The sequence below is a fragment of the Pteronotus mesoamericanus genome, unplaced genomic scaffold (genome assembly GCF_021234165.1).
Source record: "Pteronotus mesoamericanus isolate MK-2021 breed Mesoamerican mustached bat unplaced genomic scaffold, CSHL_Meso_final scaffold_118, whole genome shotgun sequence".
NCBI lineage: Eukaryota > Metazoa > Chordata > Mammalia > Chiroptera > Mormoopidae > Pteronotus > Pteronotus mesoamericanus.
Window position 1 is genome coordinate 11,700,626 of NW_026555301.1, and position 27,580 is coordinate 11,728,205.

The 27,580-nt window shown below is 34.1% G+C and overlaps 1 protein-coding gene across 4 annotated transcripts in view; it reads right to left on the reverse strand.

The window, feature by feature from the left end:
• The window catches only part of TWSG1 (twisted gastrulation BMP signaling modulator 1), a 90,418-nt gene that overhangs the window by 47,966 nt on the left and 14,872 nt on the right, over positions 1-27,580 (reverse strand). For all 4 annotated transcript variants that reach the window (XM_054587362.1, XM_054587360.1, XM_054587363.1 and 1 more), the window contains exon 3: positions 9,879-9,978. In XM_054587362.1, the coding sequence (XP_054443337.1) occupies positions 9,879-9,978 (100 nt within the window). The remainder of the gene's footprint in view (positions 1-9,878; positions 9,979-27,580) is intronic.

The following is a 27,580-nucleotide window of genomic DNA, read 5'->3' on the forward strand; positions in this document are numbered from 1 at the left end:
ACAATGGCATACAAGACATGGTAGGAGAGTGGCCCTTGGTCAACCAGATAGAGGGAGAACCCACCAAAGAACAACCCAACAACAATCAAAACCCAATTAGATGTAGAAAGCCAACATAAACAGCATAAAGGGCATCCCAAGAGCATCAAGTTCAGGAGATCGAGGAAACTGCAACACTGAATCTCACTGGTCTCCTACCATAAAAGACCACACCAAAAAGTCAGCGATAAAAACAGATCATTTTATGAATCAGAAGGAAACAAGAAGAGTCTCACAAATACTGAGAAGACAAAGAAACAACACTCAACCAAAAGGAAAGGAGGGATCTTCAGAAAGAGTACTAAATGAAACAGAGGCAAGATCACTATCAGATTTTGAGTTCAAAACAATGGTTATTAGGAAGCTCAATGAGCTCAGTGAGAATTACCAAAAACTAAAGGTTAGCTATGAGGAACTTATTCCAAACTATATTAGCATGAACAAGGAACAGAAACAATCAACAAGAGCCAAGAGGAAATGAAGAATACAATTTCTGAATTGAAACAGTAGGAATCAAAAGCAAGCTAGATGAAGTAGAGGATCAAAACAGCAAGCTGGAGGACAAGGTAGAAAAAAGCTCCCAGAAAGAACAAGAAAAGGAAAAAAAGACAAAAAGAATGAAGAGGGGTTAAAGGAACTGCAGGACACCATGAAACATTAATAATATCCATATATTAGGGATATCAGAAGGAGAAGAAGAGGACCAAGGGACAGAGAACCTGTTTGAAAAAGTAATGATGGAAAACTTCCCTAATTTGAGGAGAGAAAAAGTCACACAAATCAAGAAGCACAAAGGGTCCCAATCAAGAAGAACCCAAAGAGGCCCACTCCAAGACACATCATAGTTAAAAGGGAAAAATTCAAAGACAAAAAGGGATTCCTAAAGGCAGCAAGGGAGAAACAGGAAGTAAAATACAAGGGAGCCCCACTAAGGTTAGCAGTTGACTTCTCAACAGAAAAACTACAAGCCAGAGGGGAATGGCAAGAATATTCCAAGTTAATGAAAAGCAAAGGCCTAAAACCAAGACTGTTCTACCCAGCAAGGCTCTCAATTAAAATGGAAGGCAAAATAAGGAGTTTTCCAGACAAAAGAAGCCTAAAAAGATAAATCTACACCAAACTAGTATTGCAAGATATGATAAAGGGACTGCTTTAAGCAGATGAAGAAAAAGAGTGAGAGAGAGAGGAACACAGGTACAAAGGGGAAAAATGAATAGGTACCTATCAATAATAACCTTAAATGTAAATGGATTAAAAGCTCTAATCAAAAGACATAGGGTAGCTGAATGGGTAAGAAAACATGACCTGCACACATGAAGCCTACAAAAGACCCACCTCAGAACAAAAAACCTACACAGACTCAAAGTAAAGGGCTGGAAAAAAATATTCCAAGCAAATGGACAGGAAAAAAAAAACTGGGGTAGCAATACTTACATCAGACAAAATAGATTTCAAAAGAAAGTCAATAAAAAGGAGGACACTTCAAAATACTCAAGGGGAGACTCCATCAAGAGACTATAAATATTGCAAACATATATGCACCCAACATAGGAGCACCCAAATATATAAAGAAAAATCTTGGAGGACTCCAAGAAAGATAGAGAGAGCAACACACTGAGAGTAGGGGATTTTTAACACCACACTGCCAACAATGGACAGATCTTCCAAACAAAATACCAACAAGCATATTGTGGAACTGAATGGACTTAACTGATACATACAGAACCTTTCATCCCAAAAAAGCAAAATACATGTTCTTTTCAAATGCACATGGAACATTTTCAAAGACAGACCACATGATAGGACACAAAACAAGCCTCAACATTCAGAAAAATTCAGGAAAATTGAAATCATACCAAGCATTTATTTTCTTGGACCACAAGGGCTTGAAACTAGAAACCAAACTCAAGGGGAAAACTCAAAAACATTCCAACTCATGGAGACTGAATAGTGTGCTATTAAACAATGAATGGGTTCATAATGAAATCAAGGAAGAAATAAAAAAGGTTCTGGAAACAAATGAAAATGAACACACAACAGTCCAAAACCTATGGGATACAGCAAAGGCAGTCCTTAGAGGGAAATTCATAGCAATTCAGGCCTACCTCAAAAAGGAACATTTCAAATAAACAACCTAATGGTTCTACATCTACAAGAACTGGGGGAAAAATAACAAACAAAGCCCAGAGAGAGTAGAAGGAAGGAAATATTCAAGATCAGAACAGAACTGAATGACATAGAAATTAAAAGAACAACTCAACGGATCAATAAATCCAGGAGCTGATTCTTTGAAAAGAAACAAAATCTATAAGCCTTTAAGCAGACTCATCACAAAAAAATAGGAGAGGACCCAAATAAATAAAATCAGAAATGAAAGAAAAAAGATTATAACTAATACTACAGAAATATAAAGGATTATAAGAAATTACTACAAACAATCACATGCCAAATTTAAAAACATGGGTGAAATGGACAAATATATAAAAAAACATAATCTTCCCAAACTGAGTCAAGAAGCAGCAGAGGGTCTGAATAGACCAATAACAGCTGGTGACAATGAAGCAGTAATCAAAAAACTCCTAACACACAAAAGCCCTGGACCAACGGTTTCACAGGAAAATTTTACAAAACATTTAAGAGCTGACTCCAAAAAATCCGAGAAGAGGGAAGACTCCCAAACTGTTTTTATGAAGCCAGCATCATCCTAATCCCAAAACCAGATAGGGACACAAGAAAGAAAGAAAACTACTGGCCAATACTGCTGATGAACACAGACATTAAAATCCTCAACAAAATTATTCGCAAATCTCATCCAGCAATACATTACAAAGATCATACACCATGATCAAGTAGAATTCATCCAAGGGATGCAAGGATGGTACAATATTTGCAAATCGATGAACATACGTCACATAAACAAAAGGAAAGACAAGAATCACATCATCATATCAACAGATGTGGAATAAGCATTTGATAAGGTACAGCACCCATATATCATAAAAACACTCAGCAAAGTGGGAGCAGAGGGAGCATATCTCAGCATAATAAAAGTCATACACGATAAACCTACAGCCAAAATCATACTCAACGGGCAAAAACTAAAAGCTTTCCCAGTAAGATCAGGAACAATACAAGGTTGTCCACTTTCACCACTTCTATTCAACATAATACTGGAAGTCCTAGCCACAGTGATTAGACAAGAAAAAAGAAATAAAAGGCATCTAAATTGGAAAGGAGGAAGTAAAACTGTCATTGTTTGCAGATGACATCAAAATGTACATAGAAAACCCTATAGACTCCACCAAAAACTACTCGACTTAATAAGTTAATTTGACAAAACAGTGGGATACAAAGTCAATATTCAGGAATCAAAGGCAATTTTGTATATCAACAACAAAATACCAGAAAGTGAAATCAGGGGGAAAAATCCATTTGCTATAGAAACAAGAAAAATAAAATACCTAGGAATAAACTTAACCAAGGAGGTAAAACATCTATTCTTAGAAAAATACACAATGCTGAAGAAGTTAAGACACAAATAAATGGAAGCAAATACCATATTCATTGACTGGAAAAATTAACATCGTCAAAATGTCCAAACTACCCAAAGCAATTTATAGATTCAATGCAATCCCTATTAAAACACCAATGACATATTTCACAGATATAGAACAAACATTTCAAAAGTTTATCTGGAACCTTAAACAACCCGGAATAGCTACAGCAGTTTTGAGAAAGAAGAACAAAGTAGGAGGGATCATAATACCTGATATCAAACTATGTTACAAGGCCACTATAATCAAAAGTCTGGTACTGGCATAAGAACTGACATATACATCAACAGAACAGAGAGCCCAGAAATAAACACATGTCTTAATGGTCAATTAATATTCGACAAAGAGGGCAGAAGCATAAAATGGAGTAAAAATAGCCTCTTCAACAAATCGTGTTGGGAGAACTGGACAGCTACGTGCAAAAAAATGAAACGCAACCACCAACTTACTCCATACACAAAAATAAACTCAAGATGGATAAAAGACTTAAATATAAGTTGCAACACCATAAAAGTCCTAGAGGAGAAGACAGGAGGGATAATCTCAGATATTCCACATAGCAATATTTTCACGCACATGTCCCCTAGAGCAAGGGACACAAAGGAAAGAATAAACAAATGGGACTTCATCAAAATAAGAAGCTTCTGCATGGCTAAAGAAAACTTCAGCAAAATGAAAAGGGAACCGACTGTATGGGAAAATATATCTGCCAATGATACCTCGGACAAGGGTTTGATCTCCAAAATCAATAAAGAACTCATAGGTCTCCACTCCAGGAAGACAAACAATCCAATTAAAAAATGGGCAAAGGAGATTAACAGCTGAAGGAGATGGCCACAGACAGTAGATTCCTGGAAGTCTCGAACAGACTGCCTAAAGTCAGACAGGGACAATCTCTGACATCATCAGAGGCAGATCCACAAAGTAAAACCAGCAGTCTCCTATCATAGAAGTTCACACCACAAAGTCAGGAAATCAAGACAGATCAACTTAAGAAGCAGAAGCAAAAGAGAAGAGTCTCACAAATAATGGGAAGACAAATAAATACCGTCCACTTGAAAGGAAAGGCGGAATCCCCACAAAGAGAACTAAATGAAATAGAGGCAAGTAAACTATCAGACACTGAGTTCCAAACAACGGTTCTATGGAAGCTCAATGAGTTCAGTGAGCTCAGAGAGAATTAGAAAAAACTACAGGGAAACTATGAGGAACTTACTGCAAACTATAGCAGCATGAAAAAGGACACAGAAACTATCAACAACAGGCAAGAGGAAACGAAGAATACAATTTCTGAATTGAAGACCACAGCAAAAGAAATCAAAAGCAGGCTAGATAAAGCCGAGGATCGAATCAGCAAGCTAGAGGACAAGGTAGAAAAAAGCTCCCAAAAAGAGCAAGAAAATGAAAAAAGACTCAAAAAGAATCAAGAAGTGTTTAGAGAAATGCAGGACAACCTGAAACGTAATAATATCCGTATACTAGGGATACCAGAAGGAGAAGAGGATGAGGAAGGGATAGAGAACCTGTTTGAAAAGGTAATGATGGAAAACTTCCCTAACTGGAGGAGAGAAAAAGTCACGCAAGTTCAGGAGGCAGAGAGGGTCCCATTCACGAGGAACCCAATGAGGCCCACTCCAAGACACATCATAATTAAAATGCCAAATATCAAAGACAAACAGAGAATCCTAAAGCAAGCAAGGGAGAAAGAGGTAGTAACATATAAAGGAGCTCAAATATGGCTAGCATCTGGCTTCTCAACAGAAACACTGCAAGCCAGAAGGCAAGGGCAAGAAATACACCACGTAATGAAAAGCAAAGGCCTGCAACCAAGACTGCTCTACCCAGCAAGGCTCTCAATAAAAACGGAGGGTGAAAAAAGGAGTTCCCAGACAAAAGAAGGCTGAAAGAACATACCTCCACCAAACCAGCATTGCAAAATATGCTAAAGGCACTGCTTTAAGATGAAGAAAAAGTTTCTATAAATACCCAATTCCTTTCAGAGTTGTCAATACTTGATATTACCAATATTTTTAATACTCATTAATCTGATTGTGACAATGATGTTATTTTAATTGTTCCTTTACTATTTGTTGAAACTAAACCTGTTTTAGTATATTTCTTGCCTATTTATAATATTTTTTTTAAAAAGCTTTAAATGACTTTGGTATTCATTATCCATTTATTGATTAAAGGTTTGTAGAACTTTTTCCCTAAAAAAAAACAAACAAACCCCAAAGAACCTATTAACCATGTTTTAGATGTGTTGCAAATACTTCACTATTCTATTCCTTGTCCTTTAACTATTTTTATAAGTATATTACTATATAGTTAAATGTTTAATATAGTCATATTGTCAATGTTTATAGCTTCTGGGTTTGAATATTTTACTTCAGGTCATGAAAAATATTAGTTCTATTTTCTTCTAAAACCTTAGATTCTACATATTGATTTTTAACTCACCTGAATATTTCTTGTATAATGTGTGAAATAAGGCTCTATATTTGTTTTATTTCAAGTAACAGTGGTCCATGCACTTTATTTGTTGAATAAGCCTTACTTTACCCACTGAATTTTGAAGTATCAACTTAATCATATATTATATTGTTAGACAGATATATACATTTGTCTCTAGAATGCTCATTATATTTCATTAATCTACCTGATTATTTCTGTGCTGGTGTCATGTTGGTTTAATCTGCTGAGACTTTATAATGGTTTTAAATTTTTTAAATATTTTATAATTAACTTTGACATTTAAAAAAATAAATAAAATCAATCTGCATTTAAGAAAGAAAGAGAGAGAGAGGGAACTCCTACGTTTTGTGACAACATGAATGGAACTGGAGAATATTATGCTAAGTGAAATAAGCTAGTTGATGAGAGACAAATACCATATCACCTCACCTATAAGTGGATTCTATTCAACAAAATAAACTAATGAACAAAATAAACCACAGGCATGGAAACATGGAGCAGACTGAAAGTGACCAGAGGGGATGGGGAAAGAGGACAATGGTGGAAAGAGGGGAAGGAACTAGACAAAAAACATGTCTGAATGACCCATGGACATGGACAAACTGACTGTGGGAGCGGGGATGGGAGTGGGATGGGTGGAGGGGGGTAAAGGGGGAAAAAACTGAGACAACTGTAATAGAATAAACATGATTTATAAATTTTAAAAAAAGTTAAAATAATAAAATAAAATAAATTTAAAAAAAAAAGGAAGGCGAAATAAGGAGTTTCCCAGACAAAAGAAGGCTAAAAGAATACACCGCCACCAAACCAGCACTGCAAAATATGCTAAAGGGACTGCTTTAAGATGAATAAAAGGAGTCTATGAATACCCAGTTCCTTTCACAGATGCCAATACTTGATATTACCAATATTTTTTAATACATATTAATCTGTGACAATGATGTACTTTAATTGTTCCTTTATTATCTGTTGAAACTAAACCTGTTTTTGTATATTTCTTGCCCATTTCTATTATTTGTAAAAAGTTTTAAATGACTTTTTGGTATTCTTTATCCATTTTTTTGATTAAATGTTTGTAGATTTTTTTCCCTAAAACAAACAAAGAAACAAACGATTAACCCTTTTTTAGATGTGTGGCAAATACTTTCCTATCCTATTACCTGTCCTTTAACCTTTTTATATGTATATTACTGTACAGTCTTAAATGTTTAATACAGTCATATTGTCAATATTTTACTTTGTAGCTTCTGGGTTTGAATATGTTACTTCAGGGTAAGAAAAATATTAGTTTGTATTTTCTCCTAAAACTCCTTATATTTTACATATTGATTTTTAACTCACCTGAATATTTTTTGTATAATGTGTGAAATAAGGCTCTATATTTGTTTTATTTCAAGTAATAGTGCTCCATGCACCTTATTTGTTGAATAAGCCTTAAAAAAAAAAAGGGCAAAGGACCTGAACAAACCCTTCTGCAAGGAAGACATACACAGCGCCCAGAGACATATGAAAGGATGCTCTCAGCATCACTAGCCATCAGAGAAATGCAAATTAAAACCACAAGGAGATACCATTTCACACCAGTCAGAATGGCCATCATTAATAAATCAACAAACAAGTGCTGGTGAGGTTGCGGAGAAAAGGGAACCCTAGTACACTTTTGGTGGGAATGCAGACTGGTACAGCCACTGTGGAAAACAGCTTGGAATTTCCTCAAAAAGCTAAAAATGGAACTGCCTTTTGACACAGCGATTCCACTGTTGGGTTCTACCCTAAGAATCCAGAAACACCAATTCAAAAGAATCTATGCACCCCAATGTTCACAGCAGCACACTTTACAGTAGCCAAGTGCTGGAAGCAACCTAAGTGCCAATCAGTAAATGAGTGGATAAAAAAATTATGGTATATTTACACAATGGGATACTATGCAGCAAAAAGAAAGAGTGAGGTGCTACTTTTGCAACATTACAGATGGAACTGGAGAGCATTATGATACATAAAATAAGCCAGACAGTGAAAGACAAATACCGTATGATCTCACCTTTAAGTGGAACCTAATCAACAAAAAAACAAGCGAGCAAAATAGAAGCAGAGACATGGAAATGAACAAACTGACAGTAACCAGGGGGGTGGGGAATAATGGGGGAAAGAAGGGAAAGGGTTGTCAAGGGACATATATAAAGGATCCATGGACAAAATCAAAGGAGGGTAGGACTGAAGGTTGAGGTGGGGTGGGTATGGTGGGGGAAAGTGGTGGCAGGAAATTGAAGACAACTGTACTTGAACAACAATAAAAAAATTATATTAAAAAAGATCTCCAAACCAACATGCAATACTAATTTATTCAATGGATTGTTAAAGTAATTACTGATTTAACTAGAAGCAGTGATAAAACTATATTGGAAAGATAAAAAGTTAAGAGAGCTAAATCATCATCTATCATAAGAGGTTAACAAATAGTTTCTAACATCAAAGAATCACGAGAATAACATAAGGACATTATTTAGAATTATGGGAGTAACACAATACCAAAGAGATATGAAAGTGGTTGTTTCTGGCACAGCATCAAAGGATTCGGAAGAAGAGATATTAACAGGATTGTTTTAGCACTATGGTTATGTATCACTTTGATAAAAATAGAGATTAAGTTCAAAAGATCAATAGGATACCATCCCTGTTTTTAAGAAGTTTATACTCTGCTAGAGGAGACATGCAAAACAATTGTAGTAGCATGTACTACATGTTGTAACAGAAGCAATGTGTATAGTATAGAGGTTACTATCTCTGTCAAGTGAGGAAGGTTTTTGAGGCAAGGAGACACTTGATCTTCAGTTTTAAGGGTGAAAAAGAATTAACTGGTCAGAGAGAGGATGATGAATGTTTCACCCAGCAATAGTCCATGTAAGTTTTCTTTCTAAAAAGCAACTGAGAGTATTCTATAAACACACTTTTGCAACTTGCAGTAATTTTTTACTTAATACATTATGGAGACTTTCCTCAGAAAGCCCTTAAAAACAGCTTTTAGCTTCTCAAGGATCTTTTACTGAAGTCTCATATAAAGGAAGTTAATCTATTTTTTAATATGCTAAGTACCCATTTTTTATTCACAACTATAATGCATGCCTTATAAAAAATTAAATATAAATTTTTAAAAAATCTATTTGTTCCTCCTCTCAAGCTTCCCAAAGATAAGCACTTTTAATGTCCTCCTAGACTATTTTCTATAAAAATATTAATATATATTAACAGGGTGGGGCAAAAGTAGGTTTACAGTTCATGTGGAAAATAATACAACTAATAAATAATAATAGAATCAACTCCGTTTTGCATACTCACAACTGCAAACCTACTTTTGCCCCACCCTATATGTAAATACCACCTAATAAAAGCAAATGTAATATAAAATAAAGCTTTATATACCTATTATATCTTATGCACACACTAGTCTATATACACAAAGAATAGATTTATATATATATATATATATATATATATATATTTTTTTTTTTTTAATCCTCACCAGAGGATATGTTTATTGATTTTAGAGAGATGGGAGGAAGGGAGGGCAAAAGGAAGAAAAAGAGAAATATCGATCAGTACCTTCCGGTATGCACCCTGACTGGGGGATCGAACAAACAATCTAGGTTTGTGCCCTAACCAGGAATTGAACCCATAATATTTTGGTGTAGAGGATGACACTCCAAACATCTGAGCCTCCCAGCCAGGGCACATTTATATTCTTTAAAGTCTGTTATAGTCAAGGACTTTGTGATAAGAAGCACTAAGAATGTTTACTGCATGTCATCTTACCAACACAATCACAGCACTCATCCCAAAGGGTCCCAAGACACAGCATACACTCCTTGCAGCAGGAACAATTTCCTTCTCCAGGTCGGCACTGGCAGAGCTCCTAGAAATAAGGCAAATGTTCAAACTTAAAATTCAAAATAACTATATTTAAAATTGTTAATTTTTTGCAGTAAAAACTATATTTGCATTTATAATAATTTACTCATTAATTTTTTATTAAAGGTCATTAACTATTATAGGAACATAAATACCCACAATGTCAAATAGATCTGCATTTTCTTTTGGACACATTCAATGAACACATTTTGGATGCTTTTACCTTATTTTGAAACATTTATGAAAACATTTCACTTTATAACTAGTAACTTTACCCCCATGCACTACCTCAAAAAATAATTTAATACAAGCACAAAACCTGCTTTTTAGCTATTAGATTCATTGTTTAAATTAATCTAAATGAATAGCCAACTTGAAGTGGGAGCTAAGGTCTCCCAGTGTACAGTGTGAACAAATGCATCTTATAAAAACTGTTATTTTGCCCTGGCCAGATTGCTCAGTTGGTTGGAGTGTCATCCCATGCACCAAAAGTTTGCAAGTTTGATCCCCAGTCAGGGCACAAACCTAGGTTGCAGTTTCAATCCCTGATAGCGGTGCATACAGGAGGCAACCGGTCAATGTTTTTTTCACATCGATGTTTGTCTTTCTGTCTCTCCACTCCCCCTTCCTCTCTCAAGATCACTCTATATCTAAGGGGTCTGGAAATAGACTGTGTCTCTTAATCAAAGGAACTGCAAAGTTACATTGACAAGAGAGTGAACATAGTGAGGGGAAATAATTGCTGTCTTCTTTGTAAATAGTCTATCATACCATGCATACTGTTTTAGTATGCTGTATAACAATAAAAATAGCAGTTTTTTTACTATTTTTTAAGTCCTCACCTGAGACTATGTTTACTGATTTTAGGGAGAGAGGGAGGTAGGGAGAGAGAGGGGAGGAGAGAGAGACAGAGAGAGGTGACATTAAATCTGTTCTGAGTCTAGCCCTCAAAGAGTAATGAATGCTTCTACTCTTTCTCCTTGAACTTTGCCCAGCTGTCACATGTAGTAGCTGCCATGTGTAGCCTGGGAGAAGGCCAGGCTGGCAAATTGGTTGACCTGAATCCATCCTAGCTCATCTAGCCTCTAACCAAACACCAGCTGACCAAGAGACACAGGAATGGGCCCAGAAAAACCACCTTGCTGATACAGGTCCAAATTTCCAACCCACAGAAATAAGAACTAAATAAATAGTTACTGTTTTAAGCCACTAAACTCTGAGGTGGTTTGTTACTTAATGAAAACTAATTAACACAACTTGCTTCACAAATGAAAATTCAAGGTAATTGTGTTACCCCTTAACACCAGACAGCCACTCCTACACAGGCCCAACTTAAAGGGAAATTCTGTAGCCGCCATTGCCTATTTGGCTTTCCCTGGGTTATGAGACGTTAAACATAGCACATAATATTTACCCCTATTAAATTCATCTTATTACATTTCTAAACTACTAGAGTCACTTCATCATTATAATATGACCTATTTTTTGCCACTGATATTTAATCACTCTGATAATAAACACTGATATGTCATTCCTAATTTTTTCTTCTCCAAAAGTCCTTTAGCCATTACACAGCATTTTGAAGAATGAACACTTGTGCTATTTTCCAACTATTTCATTAGTTTGATGTCAATGTGTATCTGTAGAGTCAGGTTGTTTTTCTTCTAATGCAGACTGTAGGTAACTCCTAGGCCTGTCAGAAAGAGAGGGACTAAAAGGGCAGACACTTCCTGAGTACAGATGCTTCATCATAACACTGGTGATACTTGATTCAGACATGCTCAAATTTACTTGGAAATCTACTGCAGGAAAACAGTCACCAAAGGTATACTTTGTGATTTCTTTCTCCATGAAAACCTGTTTTTCCTGTCTTTAGAATGAAAGAACATTTCCTGAGTACACATTTTTTAAAAAACACCATCAGAGTTAAGGATATTGATTCTTTTTGGTTTTTAGTTTTAGAAAGGTTGCCATTTAGTCACAAGAAATAAAGCTTCTTTTAAATTTTGATATACATTTACATAGAAATAAATATCCCTTTACTATCTTAGTTGCTTATATTTATATTATTTAGCTCAGGAAAAACAAATTAGAAAAGCAACAAATTTATTCAAGAATACGCTTATCCTTTTCCCCGTCTATCACAGCTTCCACATGGTAGCCTATTAAATGAATTACTGTATATAATGCTAAATAATTTTAAAATAAATGTCAATTTAATGGATTCCATTAGAGAAACTGAGTTTTTATTCATTTTGCCTTTTATTGTCTGATATTTGTGAGGTGTTTTAAATTAGAACGAAAGGGTAAGTGATATCCTAAGATCACCGCTAACTAATGGAAGATCAAAACTATGACTATTTAAAAATATTTCATCCAGCCCTCAAGAATCAATCTATTTCACACCCTCTTAATAAATGCCTGTACTTTTACATGTCAGTGCAACAGAACAATGCACCACAGTAATATACTTACTGATTATAATATACTGGTAAAATACAAAGTGAGAGGCTATAGAAAGCTGAAACATGAGGGAAATGACTTAAAGATAAACTTCATTACTATCCTATTGAAAAAACTCCTAACACTGGATGAATGCCAAGTAACAATATGCTGTTTTTTATTTCCACTTAACCACAGAAAAGATTGAAAAATCTTTGTCCTAATAAAAAACAAATTTAATCACATAAATTAAGAAATTTTACATAGTAATTAAGCCTCAGGACATATGAAAATAGTATCTCTACTCTTCATAACTCATGTCAATAAGGAAAATTAGACCCTCACATCAACCTTTTAGTCCACATTTGTGCCTTTTCAATTTTCAAAAATATTGGGTTGGCCACAAAGTTCATTTAGTTTTTTTTCATACAATGGTTCTAGTAGTTTTTAGTTGTCTTTAACTTCATTCAAAACAATTTTGTTAGACTGTATTGTGACAGTTGTCATATCAGTGTGCATTTAAAAAAATAGCTTACCAAAATTGGTGAATTTTGTGCAGCCATTTTAATATTGAAGATGAAAGGAGATATGCAACACTCTCGGTGTATTATGCTTTATTATTTCAAGTAAAGTAAAACACAAATGAAATGCATAAAAAAGATTTGTGCAGTGTATGGAGAAGGTTCTGTGGCTGATCAAATATGTCAAAAGTGGCTTGTTAAGTTTTTTGGTACTACTGATATTTTGGGCAAATAATTCTTTGTTGGGGAGATGTCTTATGATTGAAAGATGTTTAGCAGCAACTCTGGCCTCTGTCCCCTAGAAGGCAATAGCAGGAGATAGCTGACATACTCAAAATATCCAAATCAATAAAGTTATTGGTGAAAATGAAAAATGTCTTTTAAAGGAAAAACTAAATGGACTTTTTGGCCACCCCAACACACTTAACTCCTCATTTTTCAGGAGAAAATTCCACACAAATTTAGTATATGGCATTTAGGATCTCAAAAACCTAACTGCAAATTAAGAGAACAAAAATATCCCTGGCCACTGTGGCTCAGTTGTTTGGAACACCTCCCCTAGACCAAAGGGTTGCAGGTTTGATTCCTGATCTGAGAAGGTAACCGATCCATATTTCCTTCTCGCATTGATGTTTCTCTCTCTCTCTCTCTCTCTCTCTCTCTGAAAAACAATGAAAAATGTCCTCTTGTGTAATTTAAAAAAAATTTTAAAAAGATTTTAAAATTTTAAGATTTTAAAAAAGGAGCAAAAATATATGGTAATCATTTGCTTTATGACAACTGTTAAGTCAAGACATAAATAAAAACAATGAATTTCCATGTGTAAATTATTATGAATAACAGCTACGTGTAGCTCATCAATTCATCTTTTTTATTCAATTTACATGTCCTTTAAAATCACAGTATTGAATAATATTTGGTCATAAACATACTTGGAAATGCATACTTTAATTTTTTGACAGCAAGCAAAATGTGGTTAGGATGAATATTTCTAAGAATAAAAATACATTCCTAAAGTGCTTTGAATCTAAGTATACAAAAGAAAACAAAGCAACTCAAAATGTAACTCTATGATGAATCAAGGATCGTAGAAAAAATTACTCCATTTGAAAGTGTTAAGCAGAATCTTTTCTTGAGGACACTTAAAAAGAAATCTTTAAGATTAGTTGTTTTAGTTATGAGGTTACAAATGAATCTTCAGTAATCAGGAAGAGGGTAGAGTAAAACTAATGCCTTTAAAAATTTCATATATGTATTTGAACTATAAAAGACTTTGAAAAATATTTACTAGAGTACAAGGAAAAACATCCAAATTTTTCCCATTTTGGTAAATTCCTATGCATTTCTAACAAAATGATGACTGCATACTCTCCTGCACTATAAGCAACTCCCTATTGTAAAAATCTGTCAACATAGTTTAATAGCTGCCTAATAGTATATTCTATGTATTAAAATTTAGAAATAGGCCTTAAGTTCCTCACTATTCCACAACTTGTCCAAATTCTCATTCTTTATTACTAATTTCAAAAACTTTTATCTTCCACCTTACTATTATTTCAAAGTTTCCACTTATGAAACAGAAAATATGGTTGAGATACAGAATTTCCTGTTTGGAAAAACTTGGCTATTTATATTTTACCATCCTTACTATGACTAAACGTCAACACTGCTCAGTTGAATGGAATCATGTGATCACAACCAAACACAACGTTCACAGAAGTCCAAAAAAGACTAAGTCAGTGATTCCATTTATTTACTGTGCCACCTCCCCAAAGTTCCTACGGGAGTTTTATTCATCACTAACAGGCACTGTGCTGAGTGTTTTATATGCATTATCTAGAATCTCATAGAGCCTTAATAAGGTAGTTATTATTTCATTTTGAAGTAAGTTTAGGAAATTTGTACATCATTCAATTAGTAAGTGGCTAAGGTTTGACCCCAGTTTTGGTTTGATATGCCTGCTTTTTAAACACTAGAATAAGATATAGAAAACTTATTCCTTATTAATTTAGCATTTCAATAATTATAGTTATTACTCTTAGAGAGAACAAGTCCACAATTAAAGTTAGATAATCCTTTAGGTTGTTTAATTAAAGGCATTATATCTTTCACTGTTAGTACCTGAACAATTAGAACTGCTCTTGCTCAAGTTTAATCACTGTTTGTAAAGGTAAAATAAGTATCATTGGCCAAGAGCTGCAAAACCAGTGAGTTGGAATTTAATAGTTAATTCTTCTGTTGCTTTAGTCAGTAATGACCTTATCATCTGCTTCCCTAGTCTGCAAATCTCAGAGAAAGTGTGGGTGTTACTCATGGTACAGATTAAAAGGCTGAGAAGGAGCGGGTTACTTACTCGTCATCAGGTATTCTGACTCAAGGCTGTTCCTACTACCACTACCCTTACATGTGAGAGCCAGACTAATAATGAAGTAAGACACCTGTTCTCAGTGTAAAGGACTATCCTAGAATTCCTTAAACTTTGGTAATCACATTGTTCAATAATTTTATGATGGAAAAAATAAAAATTCTATACTAAGTGGAAAACAGAAATTTATACATTTGGGCTATCTCATATTGACTAACACGGATATCTAGAGAGAACTTGACAAGTTCCTTAAAAAGCTTATATACAATGAAAATCTAGCACGGTGAAAAGTTTTGAGGAAGAATCTAATTAGTTAAAATGTATTTTACTACATATATAGTGAGGAAAACCTTGAATATGACATAGAATTTCAAATTTATAAATGCCAGAAGACAGAGGTTTTACATAATTATTCAATCAACTTTAACAAAAAATTGTATTCTCTATACAACTAAGATTCTGATGAGATCTTAATCCTCTATGCAAAATAAATGGTGAGTATCATTCATGTAAAACTAAGACCAGAGTTTGAGAGTAAAAATTTATTTTATGAACTTCCAAATTTCCAGGCTAGAAATGGAAACTAATAACTGAAGGAAGAATCTAATATATATTCTGATATTCAGTTACTGATAAATATTTCCATTCTCTAACTATTGCCAAGCTCTGAGAGATTTGAAAGCACTGCTGTAAAAACAGGAAAAACATTATTACCGAGAACACCATAGTCTACTAGACAGCAAATGACTGGAGCTTACAGGATCTGGATTCAAGCTGTAGCCCATAAGCTGCAGCATATAACACTGAGTCTCAGTTTGTCAGTCATAAAAATGGGGTGGTAATATTGGGTTTACGCTTATAGACTTTGGCATCCAAGTGAGATAATGGCTATCAAAATGTTTTGGTGACTTGGCAATCCCTCTCACAGATAAGAATAAAACATGTCCACATAAAGATCCATATGTGAAGGTATATATCAACTTTATTCAGCATCACCCAAAACTGGAAACAACCCAATGTTCATCAGCTAGAAAATAGATAAATAAATTGTGGTACAGCCACACGATAGATTATTACTCAGTAATACAAAGGAAAGAACTACCTGCTATATGCAATAACATGGATGAATGTCAAAAGTATTATACTAGATGATAGAAACCAAAGACTACCTTCTATACAATTCTGTTTACATGATAATCTAAAAAAGGTGAAACTATAGGGACAAAAATCAAATCAGTGGTACCCAGGCACTAAGGCTGTGGAGGGGGCTAATGTTGACTAAAAGGGAGCAAAAGGGAACTTTTAAGTGAGATGAAAATATTCCCTATTTTGACTGTGGTTGCTACATAAACATATGTTTGTTAAAAATCATAGAATTAATACCAAAAAATAACAAATTGTACGTAATTATACCTCAATAAATATGACAAAAAAATACATTGTGAGATCAGGGAATATCTTATTTCGCCTTTGAAAGATCAGTGTACACAGTGTACAACGGTACACTGTGTTCCATAAATTTATTATTTTAATAAACCAGAATAGAAAAATGTAAAGCACTATACAAATGCAAGCTGGTATTAAAGGAAGCAATACAGAAGACAGTTCTTCTAACCCTGAGAATATATTCCTCTATTTTATTTTTAAGCTAAAACTAAATTTCTCAAAACTAACAAATACTTTTTCTTTTTTATGATGAAGCATAAAACAATGCTAGTCAAAAATGCGGAATACACCATGACTGGTGTAGCTCAGTTGGCTGTGTGCGTCATCCTGCAAAGCAAAAGGTCGCAGGTTCAATTCTCCATCAGGGCACATGCCCAGGGTGTAGGTTTCGTCCCCAGTTGGGGCATATACACAAGGCAACCAATCGATACCTCTCTCTCACTAGATTTTCCTTTACCTCTTTCTCCCTCCCTTCCCCTCTCTCTAAAAAATAAATAAATAAAACTTCATTAAAAATGCAGAGCACGAAAGTTGGATATATAATATAGTTGTTAAAAATCACCTTAACATAGAATAAAAACCTAGAAAGGGCTCTACCAAAATACTAAGAGTAGTCTGTGTTTGTAAATAGGACTCTGAATGATTTACTTTCCTTTTTCTACTTCTATGTATTCTGTGAATTTTTTAATATGAAATATTTTTATAATGGCAAATAAACATTTAATTTATTTGGGTAGCTAACTTAAGATCCAGTTTAATATTTATACAATTATTAAAAAATATCAAAACACAAACTGAGGTTCTTAAATATTAAGTTAAGCAAACTCTAAGTAATTATATCTTTTTAATTGACTTTATTGGGGTCATATTGGTTCACAAAACCATAAAGGTTTAACATGTACAACTCAACAAGACACCATCTGCACACTGCATTCCTGTGCCTATCGCCCTTATAATATCTTTATCTAAAAAAAAAAAAAAAAAAGCCAGAAAGGACTCACGGATGTGGACACCACAGTGTGATGATTGCTTTGGGGGAGGAGGGTTTACAGGGACTAAATGGCTAATTAAGCTAAGTAAGTAAATGCATATTGCATAACACCAGTAATCAACAAAGCATCAGATTGTACCTATGCTGATACTACTTGCACAACCTTTTCTTATATCGAATGGGTATTTAAAAACAAACATATAAAACAAAACATCCTTAAACAATTAGCCTTTTAAAAAAAAATAAGCATAATTACATTATGTTAGGTTACAACAAAATCTATTTTGACAAATACTCTTTAAGGAGGATATCAGACAAACTTTCAAACCTGGAAAAAAATATCTTAGTGAACTTTATTATCATGCTTTCCTTTATAAATTCCAACTGATTGGTAAACTTCTGATCTGAAAATATCAACTTAAGTGAAACACTTAAGAAGAGTAGTGTTCTCTTTTGGCTAAATAAATCAGCATACAAGTTCATATACATACATGAACTACCAAAATATGTCAAATGTCAATCACTTCTTACATAAACCTAGTAATAAAATTTTAATCCTATTTACTTTAAAAGTTCCTCCAATGAATTTCTTTAAAAGAATACTGCTAGAGTAAGGTGGGCATAGATAAAGATGAGACTGCACTGGCCATTCGTCAATCACTGTTGAACCTGACTAATAGGTTAATGGGGGGTTATTTTATTATTTATTCTTTCTATTTTATATTTGAAATTTTCTCCCTATTTTATATTTTAAAATTTCCATGTTTCCCCATGAAATCTCATTTTTGTTTTAATATAATAATTTATAAGTGAAACAGCCAGTGAAAATAAATTTTCGTATTTGCTTACAAATATTAGCAGCTATTTTAACTGCAATAAACATTTGAAGGGAAACAATGACTTATTCTTCTGTTAAATTGCATCAGGCCTAACTCATTATTTTTGGACATTAATTTCAAAGATTTTCATGAGGTGTTAACTGAAGCAAAACAGGACAAAAATGAGTTAAAGAGCCACAACTTTTTAAGAGCAGCGAAGTAGCATGAAGAGAAAAATAAGGTAATGTTTGTAAGAGGAAAGAGGAAACACTGTATATTGTAAACCAAAATATTAGTAGTATTAGTAACAAATCAAAATAATTATAGCAAGAAGCTAATGTAGAATTTAATAAGCACTGATTAAGGAAAAAGAGAAAATTAATATTTTTTTTAGTTTACTGTGACTAAGTCCTTAAGTTATGTGAACTATTCACATTTTTAACTCAAGACAAAATATACTTTTAAAAATTAGAAACTCTTTTAATAAGAAACTACTGTGAAATCCCAACTTATTTCAGAAAATCCACGATCTGATTAGTAAATTAATTTTTAGAATAAAAAAACAGAATGTCAATTTAGTACCTAAAAGTGCTAAATATTCAGGTAACTTTTAAAGTGCTAAAATCAATGATCTCTGAACCTAAATTTGAGTATCTTCATAAAATATAATGTTTATATATCCTAAATATGACCATAAGTATTAGCCAAAAGTACTCACAAGTCAATAAGGGTTTTTTAAGTTCATAATACAAAATGGGTCTTGAGATTTCTGGGGTAAAAGCATACTATTGATCCAAATTTTAAGTGTTCTTTTCACACAGCAAAAGAAAAATACTAGAAAGATCTTGTTAAAAGCAAAATCTTATATTACCATTTTTCCCCTTAAATAGGACAGCTAAACCACTCATTACATGAGCAAGGAAATACACCAAGATGACCATTTTACTTTCTTGATGTTTAAAGTTAGATTTCTTTCCCGTCAGGAGCACAAAATAAATATTTATATAGGAACCGCCCTTATTTGTAGCAACTTGAAGGAGTGGCAGAAATGACTGTGCTGTTTTGTGGCCATGCTGGTAAAAAATATTTACATAATTATGAGCTTTCAGGGAAATATTTTTTTATATTTAGTTATTTCAAGAGTTGCAGAGAGCTCAATATAAACAAATGTTCTAACTTATCCTCACAGTACATCATTTCAACACTATAGATGCTCTTCAAACCAAACCAAAATAACAAAAAGAAAATCTAAGTTCCCTCTAAGAGGAAAGTAGTATCTTTTTTTAAACTTTTATAGCATTGCCTTTCTTAAAGTATTTCTCTCCAACATTCAATTCTGTACATGCTCTTCTTCTGTAAGTTTATGAAAAAAGCTATTATTGTCACCTAAAATGTCAATGTGTCTTGTACTTTGTTGAATGTGAAAGCAGAATTTTAATAACTTACTATGTGCAATAGAAGGCAAAAGCCTCAGCAATTCTTAACATTTCAGAGCATCAAACACTTTGAGAACCTCCTGAAAGGTATGGACTTTTTTCCTTTTTTATATTGTACATATGCAATTTTGATAATTATTTTATGGATGCCTTTACCCATTCCAAGGGCCCCACTTAACAATTCCTGGCACGTAAAACACCAACAGCCAATTTGTTCTTCAACTGAAGAAAACAGAAATAAAAGAGGGCATTAAAGTTCAAGTTTCGATCAGACTAGTTAGGCTATCCTCCACACTAGAGCAAAAAGATAAGAACCAGGGATCTACTGTCCGTCCACCCAACCACTCCAACCAAAGTAAGAAAACCAGCCAATCAAAACAAACAAACCAAAAACTTCCCTTCAGGTAAATGATCAGCCTCAGAGCAGAGATACATTGCAGCATCAAGAGCTTCCCAGCTCCTCAAGTGAAACCCTCCAGTCTGTGTATGTCAGCTCTGTCCGCGTACACAGTCACACAACCATGCTTTCTATAATGGGGAACTAAGTAATACTAACACTATACATTTGAGGAAGGCCTGTCACATGAGAGACATAAACTAAAGAAAAAATAGTCTTGAAAGAAAGACATATCCAGGTAACAGGATAAGTATCCTCAGAACTATGTGAGAAAATAGTGCATTCAAAAACAAGTGAGAGTGTTAGCATAAAAAATTAACAAGCAGAAAATAGTGGTCCTAAAAATTTAAAGTTATTGCTAAAATTTAAAAATTCAATGCAAAGAGTTCAAAGGTAAAGTCAAGGAAATCTCCCAGAAAGCATAAGAAGATAAAAACAGATTTAAGTTCTCCATTACTATACAGAAGCAAAGAACAATCTGAAAATGAAATTAAGAAAACAATTCTAATACCAAAAATGATAAAATACTTATTAGTAAATTTAACAAAAGAAGTATAAGACCTATACACTGAAAACTACAGAATACTTTTGAAAAAAATTAGACCTAAATAAAAGAAAAGATATTTCATGGCTGTGAATCAGCAGAATTTCATACTTTGAAGATATCAATACTTCCCAACTTGATTTGGTTCAATGCAATCCCAACCAAAATCTTAGCTGGCAATATCAAAGGCACATCCCATGAAAGAAAAAACAAATAAGTTGAACTTCATCGAAATTAAAAACTTCTGTTCTACAAAAGACAATTAAGAGTTATGAAGACAGCCACAGACTAAGAGAAAATAAGCCAGGCGGTAAAAGACAAATACCGTATGATCTCACCGATAATTGGAACCTAATCAACAAAACAGACAAGCACGCAAAATATAACTAGAGATATTGAAATAAAGAACAAAATGACAGTAACCAGAGGGGAGGTGAAAGGAGGATAATAGGGGAAAGAAGGAGAAGAGTTGTCATGGACCATGTATAAAGGACGCATGGACAAAGTCAAAGCGGGTAAGGATTGAGGTTGGGAGGTTGGGGTGGGTGGGGCAGGGGGAAGTGGTGGCAGGAAAATGGAGACAACTGTTCTTGAAAATCAATTTAAAAAATGCAAAAAAAATTTAAATAAATAAAAATATAAAATAAAGAAAATAAAATTGATAAAGAAATAAAGAGCTTCCCAGACAGGAAAAAGCTAAAGGAGTTTGTTAACACCAAACCAGCACTGCAACAAATGTTAAAGGGCTTGTTTAGAGGGGGAGCAGGAGGAGAAAAAGGAGGAAAATATTCTGAAAATAAAATGGCACTAATTACATATCTATCAATAATCACTTTAAATGTAAATGGCTTAAATGCCCCAACCAAAGACACAGGATAGTGGAATGGATAAGAAAACAAGACCCATAAATATGCTACCTCCAAGAGACACATCCTAGGTTGAAAAATACAGAGACTAAAAGTAAAGGGATAGAAAAAGATATTTCATGCAAATGGAAAAGAAAGAAAAGGTAGGGTAGCAGTACTTACACTGACAAAACACACTTTAAAACCAGGGCTATAATAAGAGACAAAGAACGACACTACATAATGATAAAGGGAACAATCCAACAAGAGGATGTAACCCTAGAAAACATTTTTGCACCCAACACAGGAGCACCTAAACATGTGAAGCAACTCTTGATGGACACACAGGAAGAGATCGAGAGAAATACAGTCAGAGCAGGGGACTTTTAACACCCCACTGACTTCAGTGGATAGACTTCCAGGCAGAAAATCAACAGAGACAGTGGCCTTAAACGACACACTAGATCAAATGGATTTAATGGATATCTTCAGAGCATTTCACCCTAAAGCAGCAGATTATACATTCTTTTCAGGTGTACATGGAACATTTTCAAGGACAAACCACATATTAGGACACAAAACAAGTCTCAATAAATTTAAGGACTGAAATCATACCAACCATCTTCTCTGACCACAATGCTATGAAAGTAGAAATCAATCACAAGAAGAACACTGAAAAACACACAAAGACATGGAAGCTAAACAGCATGTTACTGAACAATGAATGGGTCAACAATAAGATCAAGGAAGTAACCAAAAAATATCTTCAAACAAATGAAAATGAGGATACAACAATCCAAAATATGTGGGGCACTGGAAAAGCCATCCTATGAAGGAAATTCATAGCATTACAGGCCTATCTCAGAAAACAAGAAAAAGCTCAAACAATCTAGCTTTACACTTAAAGGAACTTAAAAAAAAACAACAAAAAACAAAAAACAAACAAAGCCCAAAGTGACTAGAAGGAAGGAAATAATAAAGATCAGAGGAGAAATAAATGAAATAGAGTCTAAAATAATGATACAAAAATATCAATGAATCCAAGAGTTGGTTCTTTGAAAACATAAACAAGATTGGCAAACCTTTAACCAGACTCATCAAGGAAAAAAGAGAGAGAACCCAAAAATATATAATCAGAAATGAAAGAGGAGAAATAACAATTGACACCAAAGTAATCAAAGGCTTATAAGAAAAAATAAGAACACCTATATACCAAGAAACTTGACAACCTGAACAAAATAGATAAATTCCTAGAAACATACAATCTTCCAAAACTAAATCAGGAAGAAACAGAATCTGAATAGAGAGATTACACCTAATGAAACTGAAGCAGCAACCAAAATTCTCAAAAAACAAAAGCCCTGGATGAAATGGCTTCACATCTGAATTTTACCAAACATTCCGAGGAGAACTAACACCGCTCCTTCTCAAACTATTTCATAAAATTCAAGAGGAGGGAAGGCTCCCAATGTCATTTTATGAGGCCAGTATTATTCTAATTCCAAGATATCCAGATAAAGATACTACAAAGAAAGAAAATTATAGGCCAATATCCCTGATGAACATAAACACTAAAACCTCCAACAAAATATTAGCAAACCCACTGCCATCATCACACTCAATGGGCAAAAACTACAAACATTCCCCTTAAGGTCAGGAACAAGACAGGGATGTCTGCTTTCACCTCTTATTCAAAATAGTATTAGAAGTCTTAGGCACAGAAATCAAATAGAAGAAATAAAAGGCATCCAAATTGGAAAGAGAGAAGTAAAACTATCTTTATCTGTAGATGACATGATAATGTACATAGAGGACCCCAAAGATTCCACCAAGAAACTACTAGAACTGATAAATGAATTCAGCAAAGTAGCAGAAGACAAAATTAATATCCAGAAATCAGTTGCATGTTTATATGCCAATAATGAACTAACATAAATGGAAATTAAGAAAACAATTTCATTCTCAATTGCTTCAAAAAGAATAAAATACCTAGAAATAAACCTAACCAAGGATGTAAAAGACCTGTACATGGAAAATTATAAGACACTAAAGAATAAAATTGAAGAAGATACAGATAAGCGGAAGCAGATACCATGTTCATGGGCAGGAAGAATTAACATCAGGAAAATGTCCATACTACCCAAAGCCATCTATGGAGTCAATGCAATTCCTATCAAGATTCCAATGACACACTTCACAGAACTAGAAGAAATATTTTTAAAATTTATATGGAACCACAAAAGGTCCCAAAAAGCAACAGCAATCCTGAGAAAGAAGAACGATGTTGGAGGACTCATGCTACCTAACATCAAACTATACTATAAGGCTATAATAATCAAAATAGCATGGCATTCGCATAAAAACAGACACATAACATCAATGGAAAATAATATCCCAGAAATAAAACCACACCTTTAGAGTCAATTAATATTCAGCAGAGGAAGCAAGCACATACTATGGGCTAAAGATAGTTTAATAAATGGTGTTTGGAAAACTGGACAGATACATACAGAAAAATTAAACTAGACCACCTTCTTACAGCACACACAAGAATAATTTCAAAATGGATCAAAGATTTAAATGTTAGACCCAAAACCATAAAAATCCTAGAAGAAAACATAGGCAGCAAAATCTTGGACATTGTTCATAGCAACTTTTTACCAGACACACTGCCAGAGAAGCAAGGGAAACAAAAGAAAAAATAAATGGGACTATATCAAACTAAAAAATTTCTGCACAACAAAGGAAATCATCAACAAAATAAAAAGACAACCCACAGAATGGGAGCACATATTTGCTGACACAGCTGATAAGGGGTTAATATCCAAAATTTATAAAGAACTTACAAAACTCAACACCAAAAAAGCAAACCCAATTAAAAAATGGGCAAAGGACCTGAAGAGACACTTCTCCAAAGATGGCCAATAGACCATATGAAAAGATGCTCAATGTCACTACTGATCAGAGAAATGCAAATTACAACTGCAAGGAGATACCACCTCACACCTGTCAGAATGACTATCATCAATAAATCAACAAACAACAAATCAACAAAGTGCTGGCGAGGATGTGGAGAAAGGGGAACCCTTTTGCACTGTTGGTGGGAATGCAGATTGGTGCAGCCACTGTGGAAAGCAATATGGAGATACCTCAAAAAATTAAAAATGGATCTGTCTTTTGACCCAGTGATCCCACTTCTGGGAATTTATCTGAATGAACCCAAAACACTAAGTCGAAAGAACATAAACACCCCTGTGTTCACTCTAGTGTTATTAACGATTGCTATGAGGTGGAAGCAGCCCAAGTAGATGAGTGTATTAAATAACTACGGGACATTGACGCAATGGAATATTACTTGGCTATAAAAAAGACAATTTTATCCTTTGCAACAGCATGGATGGACCTGGAGAACATTATGCTAAGTGAATTAAGCTAGGCAGAAAAAGAAAGATATCATATGATTTCACTCACGTGTGGAATCTAATGAACAAACTGAACTAACAAAGAAAATGGTGACAGACTCACAAATGGAGAGCAGGATGACAGCCTGTTGGGAAGAAAGATGAGGGGCTGGAGGGACTGAACAAAAAGGATAAAGGAGTCAAGGACAGGAACAAGAGTCTGGTGATTGCTGGGGGGAGAGGCGATATAAGGGGACTAAATGGTAATGGTAAAAATACATTAAAAATTAAATAAAAAATAAAACAAAAAAGTTTAAAATTCAAAACACTGTATGTTTGCAACTAATGTAAACTGTGGGCGTCAGTTAATACTAGTGTCGATATCTGTTTATCAATTGCAACAAATGTACCAACTGATGCAGGATGTTAATAATAGAGGGAACAGTTGAGTGTGTGTAGGGGAAAGAACATGGACTTTTTCTGCAAGTTCTGCTCAATTTTTCTGTCAACCTAAATAAAACTACAGCAATAAGTAAAATCTATTATTGAAAAAAAAAAATCTTAGCTGGCTTTAATTGGAGAAATTGATTAGATGATCCTAAAATTCATATGATAATGCAAGGGACCCAAAATAGTCAAAACAATCTTGTTAAAGAACAAAATTGGAAAACTCATACTTCCTGATTTCAAAACATACCACAAAGCTACAACAATCAAGACAATGCAGTACTGGTATAAAGACAAACATACAGATCAATGGAATAAAACTCAATAGCCAGAAATAAATTCTAACATCAAAAATCAAATTATTTTCAACAAGGGTGCCAAGATAATTCAATGGGGGAAAAAATAGATTTTTAACAAATGGTGCTGGGACAACTAGATATGTACATACAAAAGAATAAAGTTGGAAGCCTACCTAACACTATACACAAAAATCAATTCAAAATAAATAAAAGTGCTCAAACTATAAAAGTCTTAGAAGAAAATATGCAAGTTGATCTTTGTGACTTTCCATTACTCAATGGTTTCTTAGCTACACCATCAAATGCATCACTGGCCATTAAAAAAAAGATAAATTGGTTTTACATTTTTTTAATATTATATAATTAACTTTGACATTTAAAAAAATAAATAAAATCAATCTGCATTTAAGAAAGAGAGATGGAACTCCTACCTTTTGTGACAACATGGATGGAACTGGAGAATATTAAGCTAAGTGAAATAAGCCAGTTGATGAGAGACAAATACCACATGATCTCACCTATAAGTAGACTCTACTCAACAAAATAAACTAACGAACAAAATAAACCACAGGCACAGAAACATGGAAGAGACTGAAAGTGACCAGAGGGGTGGGGGAAAGAGGACAATGGTGGAAAGAAGGGGAAGGGACTAAACAAAGAACATGTATGAATGACCCATGGACATGGACAACAGAGTGGGAATTGACTGTGGGAGTGGGGGTGGGGGTGGGATGGGTGGAGGGGGGTAAAGGGGGAAAAACGGAGACAACTGTAATAGAATAAACATGATTTATAAATTTAAAAAAAAATAAAAAGTGGGGGGGAAAGATAAATTAGGCTAAATCAACTTTTGTTTTGCAAATGATATCAGCAAGAAACTAAAAAGACAACCCACAGAATGAGAGAAATTACTCTTGCAAGTCATATATCTAATAAGGGACTTGTACCCAGAATATATAAAGAACTCCTACAACTCAACAATAGACAAATAGGCCACCTTAAATATGGACATAGGGTCTGAAAAGAGACTTCTCCAAAGAAGATACACAAATGGCCAATAAGCAAATGAAAAGATGCTCAACATCATCAGTCATTAGAGAAATGCCAATGAAAAATACTTCATAACCACTAAGATGGCTATAATAAAAAGGATAATAACAAGTGATGATGGGAATGAAGAGAAAGTGTGACCCTTAGAGACTGGAGGTGGGAATGCATGCAATGCTTTCAAAAAATACTTTAGCAGTTCCTCAAAATGTTAAACAAAGAAAATATGACCCAGAAATTTCACTCCTAGGTATACACCCAAAAGAAATAAAAAGATATAAAAACTTATACACAAATATTCACAGTAGCACTATTTACCATAGCCAAATAGTAAAAACAATCCAAATACCCATTGACTGATGAATGGATAATTAAATGTGGTCTATATACATGCAGTGGAAAATTATTTGACCATAAAAGAATGAAGTATCAATATATACTATAACATGCATGAATCTTGAAAACATGCTCAAGAACGGAAACCAGACGTAAAAGACAACATAGTATATGATTCCATTCATATTAAATGCACAGAATAGGCATATAAAGATGCAGAAAGTAGATTAGTGGTTGCCTAGGGGTGAGAAGGAAGAGATGGGGAATGACT